The sequence below is a fragment of the Corvus brachyrhynchos genome, unplaced genomic scaffold, assembly GCF_000691975.1.
Source record: "Corvus brachyrhynchos isolate BGI_N302 unplaced genomic scaffold, ASM69197v1 scaffold283, whole genome shotgun sequence".
NCBI lineage: Eukaryota > Metazoa > Chordata > Aves > Passeriformes > Corvidae > Corvus > Corvus brachyrhynchos.
The window spans coordinates 234,586-239,728 of NW_008237409.1; the positions used below are offsets into that span (position 1 = coordinate 234,586).

General features: G+C 48.7%; 1 protein-coding gene across 1 annotated transcript in view; it reads right to left on the minus strand.

Annotated features, from left to right (window-relative positions):
• Window positions 1–209: 209 nt before the first annotated feature.
• WSCD1 (WSC domain containing 1) overlaps window positions 210–5,143 on the minus strand; it is a 21,222-nt gene continuing 16,288 nt past the window's right edge. Inside the window, exons 7-10 of the mRNA XM_008631136.2 lie at window positions 5,062–5,143; window positions 3,488–3,652; window positions 2,609–2,809; window positions 210–1,529 (exon numbers count right to left, since the gene is read on the minus strand). Coding sequence (XP_008629358.1) covers window positions 1,177–1,529; window positions 2,609–2,809; window positions 3,488–3,652; window positions 5,062–5,143 — 801 coding nt within the window. The 3' untranslated portion in view covers window positions 210–1,176. The remainder of the gene's footprint in view (window positions 1,530–2,608; window positions 2,810–3,487; window positions 3,653–5,061) is intronic.

Here is a 5,143-nt window from a genome sequence, read left to right on the forward strand (position 1 = left end):
TATAATAAAATGTCATTCTCATAATCTTCATGTTTTGTGGTGGGCCCAAATCCTGGTTTGTGGTCTCAGGCAACAAGCCCCATACCAGCCAGGTGGCACAGAGATGAGCCATGTGTGGAGTGTAAACAGGGAGAGACTCAGGTTGAAGTGTACTCAACCTGTATGACCTGCATGTTTTTAAAGCACCAATGATACACAGCCAGAGCAAGTTCAGCTCCCTTTATATAAACTTGTTTTATTAAAATTAGTATTTTCACTCAAATTTTTAAGAAATCCTTTATTTCCCATGAACAGAAGCATCTCGCAGCAGGGCAGCCCCTTTGGCTGCAGGGTTTAACCACCTCCAAGCTGGCCAGTGGCCCAGGATCATGGGCCAGCTGCCCTGCCAGCCCCGTGTGCCCCTGTTCCCTCCCCACTACACAAGGGCCCCGTGCAGGGTCAAACAAACCTTGGGGAACTGCAGGAGTTAGAAATCAAACCTGCATGGCTGCTGGAGGTGGGTCCAGAGGGCAGCCCTAAGTAGCCATGGTTTTTCAGGTTGGACTGTCTTGGAGTTCCTGCAGGGATGAGGTAGGAGGTGGGATCCTACCCCTGCTGGGGCTGGAAGGGCTGGGGTTCATCCCCTTTGCCCCTGTTCTCCAGGTGGTCCAGGCTGATGTCAGTACGGGCTGGCTGTGGCCGTTTCTAGAACCAGGAGCACTGACTGTGGTGACATTCGTCCCTGGTGTCCCCCTAGACCCACCGTGATTCTCCAGGTGAAGAGATGGAGGTGCAAAAACCTGTGTCAAGCCCCTAGCACAGGTGGCACTCCCTTCTCTGCCACCCCTCTGGGGTCTCCTCCATGCCCCTGGAGCCAGGTTTGGGGCTGATAAAACCCAGGGATTCCCAACTGGCCCTGCTTAATGTCTGTATTCTCCTACAGGTCCCCAGCTGTGTGCCTCATTGTGGGGGATGCTGCGGCCACCCCCTTCTCCCAAGAGTGGAGAGAATTTGCACTGCTCAGCAGCCTCCACAAGTATCTTTGCCATAACTGCTAGAGAGGTCTGGTCTTCTTTTTTTTCTTTTTTTTTTGCTTTTCTTGTTTGTTTGTTTGTGGGGTTTTTTGTTTGTTTGGGTTTTTTGTTTTTTTAAGAAAAAAAACTTCATTTTGAACCACAGCAGCATGATACCAGCCTATCATCTTGGCACATACTCCCTGGGCAGCCCTGAGAAGTTTCTTCCCCTTAGGGCTTCGTCCACTGTCAGGATGTATCTGTTGATAAGATCTTTCATTTCCTGGGTAAATGGCTCAAAATTCTTTTGCTTAGCACCAGACCGCTTGAAATTCCCGTCCCTGTTGTTCTCCACACAGAGCAGCCGATCCTCTGTCACTGTCACGTTCAGAAACTCCACCATCTCCTTCAGCTTGGGGATGAGGCTCTGCTTCAGGTCCTCGTAGTGGACAATGAGCAGGCGCTTCCCATACTTCAGCCACTCCAGGACGTGGGAGGCCCACCAGGAGGCATAGCTGTTCACAAAGTCGGGCCACTCTGGATGACCAGGAAGCCAGGAAAATGAGACACTGTTAGCCGTGCTGCATGTCAGCAATTTTCCTTTGCCTCAGGCATTAATGATACCTTGATCTCTATTTGCTGTCTAAAATAATTTAATTTCCTGAAGTCAAGACAGACCTAGTGAAAGCTTTTGGGCTGGACAAAGAGCATTTGTGGCTGAAATGTAACAATTTGCAGTTTGCACTATAGGAAAGCCACTCCCAGCAAACTTTTTTCTGGGGGGCTATTTTGTCAGTTTTTGATGAATAGGTCTTGAGTTGTGACTGATGAAAGGTGATACATGAACTTGGGAAAGAAATGTGTGGTGACACAGGATACTTCCTCCCCAACCCTCTCCCAAGCCACAGCTGTAATGCCTAAAATACGTACAAGGAGAAATGGAAGCCAAATGGCTTTTCTGCTGCAGTCTGAATGCAGCAGTGTACCCAGCGGGGAAATTGCAGTCACCAGCCAGCTTGCCAGTCAAACGTGAAGTGTGGCAAGCAGGTTCTGAAGTCTTGTCGTTGCAGTCACCAGCCAGCTTGCCAGTCAAACATGTGAAGTGTGGCAAGCAGGTTCTGAAGTCTTGTCGTGTGTTCAGGGGACACTGAATCTCAAGCCCACTTATTGCTATTATCCTTATTTTTCTGCAGTGCAGTAGCACCTGTGCAGTGCTGTAAAATTTCCTTCATGAAGTGTCATGCTCCATTGGATCCTCCAAATCTTAAATTATATTTCTCATGGCTATTACATGCTGCAGGGGCAAATTTTCTTCACCTCAGTCTGGCAAATGGGTTGTGCACAGGAGCACTGCACATGGACGTGTTTTCTATGCCCAGCATTGCAGTGGCAGAGACGCTCCCGTGCGCCTGTGGCATTGGTTCTGTGCACACCCTCCTCTGGGGGTGGGCATATGGCAAGACCACAACCGCTCCCACAGTGCAGGTGTCAGAGGTTTTGGGACTGATCCCTACTGCAGTGGGACTCAAGTCCCACTGAATTTGTTTGTGGTGCTCACTCAGGTCCTAGCATGTCCCCCCTTCCCAGCATACTGAGGAGATGGGTTGAATGCTTACCTTTGCTTTTCCAGTTGCGGTCAGTGGCATAGCCCAGGTGCCCGGCGTATTTTCTGTTGAACTCTGCCATCAGTGATTTGTACGGGTTCCTTATCAACAGGATGGCCGAGTCAAACATTTCAATCTCTGTCTTGCCACTTTCATGTGTTTTCACACAGATGGTCCTTCTACTTCTCCAGTGGTCTTTTTCTCCTTTAAAACCTGTTTTACAAGACAGGATTATTGACTTTTTTGCCAGACTATGTGTCTGTGCCTTTTCCCACTAAATCATTCCCTACAGTGGTGTAAGGCTGGTGGGACAGTACCAGTCAGCTAAACCCATGGCTGGAGCCCCAGCCACCAAGCTGGGCACGCAATGGCAGCCAGGCTATCCCTCTGCTGGAGAAGGCATCCTCAGCCCCACACTGCAGTGAGGCAGCTTTTCACAGGGCCAATGCTTGTTACCTGCTGAATCTCTGCCCACTCAGGATACTGTCCTCCCAGAGTAATTAGGAACATTCGAAAATTTAACCTACTTGTTTACTGAAGGGTCTCACCCGCAGCATTTAGGTAACTGGTCTTTTGGAGCAGCCTGTCAGATGGGAGCTGCACATGTACGCGTGCACAGGGCACCAGTGCGGGCAATGTGCACATCTGCAAATGGAGCACCTGGCTGTTGTCTGTGCGGGCAGCTGCCTGTCAGGAGCAGCGTGCTACTGGAGCTGTCCCTGCTGCCATCTGCACTGCGGGAGGCTGCTTGGTCCAGGTGTGTGTTTGAATTGTACCAAACGTGCTGACAGCGACAGACATTGCTGGCTCAGGCAGAAGGCCGACAGAGCAGTAAGTAAAGCTCTGTGCTTTGGAAGGGCTGCACGTGTCCCATCTCTTGGGCCCCGGTACCTTTGTTGTAGAGGGCTCCATCAAAGTAATAACTTCCTGTGTAGTATCCCGTGGCATGCTCTATCAGATGGCGTGCCCACGTATTCCCAGCCCCAGGAAAGCTTGACAAAGCAACAAACACTTTGGATTTGGTGCTTAAGAATTTCCTGTCTGTGCAGCGGGTGTCTGTGAGTAGAGAAGATATTTCATTGTTAGCACTGTGGCTTTTTAATAATTCCACTGACAGCTCTTGATTACAGAGTTTATTGCTTCCTCCTTCTCTCTTTTACAAATATAGGGTATCAATTTGGTCTGGTTGTGAGTCAGCTACTTCCTAAAATTCATTCAGCTGTATGAGGCCAGAGATTATCCTCAGAGAGATTTCTGCTGGTTTTGTGTTAGGCGATGCTTTTTTGATAAAGCTGCAACAAACCATTTTACTTGCCAGCAAGTTGTCTTAAAAGCCTCTCAAAGCCTGTTTGTTACCAGCTATTTGCCTGTCAAGGTTGGGTCTTCAATGGAACTCTAAATGTGCCACTACACCGGGAAATTGGGAGTTTTTTAACACAGGAAAAAAACCCTCCTAATGAAATCAGCTGTCTTTAGTTTAACATCTGCACTGCCATTTCTCTCTGAAGGCCCAGGCAGTGGCAAGCCCTCCAAACGTGGAGTCAGACACCTGGTTTCATACATGCTTCTGTAAATCCTCACCTTGCTTCTTAGCATGCCATTGAAAGCAAGGATAGGATAAGAACTAATCTTGACCCTATGTGATGATTCATCAAGAAGCCAGGAAATAAATTGTCAATTACTCTCTTCATTCTTCAGAGCAAGCTCTAGATGAAGCCATGGCTAGAAAGTGCCCGCACAGCCCAGAGAAAGCACTGGTCTCCACAGACCTGGGAAGTACTAGCAATTTCATGGAAACAAGCATTCTTCTTGCAAGTTCTTCTTTCGTGCTGTGGTCTGCAGTCTACCTCTGAACTGGGAGATGGAGGAAAAAAAGAAAAGGGTGTTGGGGGATAAAAAAAAGCCCATCACCAATCCAGGAAAGCACTTAATTTGTTAATTTTAAGGTTGTGAGAAGTTTCATTGAACTCAGTGTAAACCACTGCATGGAAAAAGTTGCTAGAACCACCTAAATGGTTTTCTAGACTGGAGCCTTACTCTCTGCCTTTTTTTCTGGCCTTCAACATGTATGCAGATGAATATTTTAGAGGAAGATGAGTAAAGCAGACTTAGGGTCTGCAGATCTGCCTCAGTGGCTTCCTAACATGGGGGCTACGTGGTGGAGAAATGCCTTCCCAGGCTCTCCCTCAATTCTCTCCATCTGCAGAATAAAGATGTTTTTTCTGTGTTGGAGAGAGACAATGCTGAGCAATGAGAGAATGGAAAGATGCATCTTCATGTGCATGATTGCAAGGGGGGAATTTAGAGAGAGACTGTTTCCTAAATTCCTGCCCGTACAGTGATACCCACTACTGTGGCTCAGACTGCTGCCAACGAGATCCCTTTTACCCGCTGCAGAAGGGGCACAGGGGCTGTTTCCAGCAGTGGTGGCCCTGGCCCTGGCACAGCGAGGCTGGAGCTTGTACCTTGCACAGGTGTCTGATAGACCAGGCAGTAGTTCCCCTCGGCAGTGCTGCTGGCATTGCGGGTCCCGCTGCAGCGCAGCCC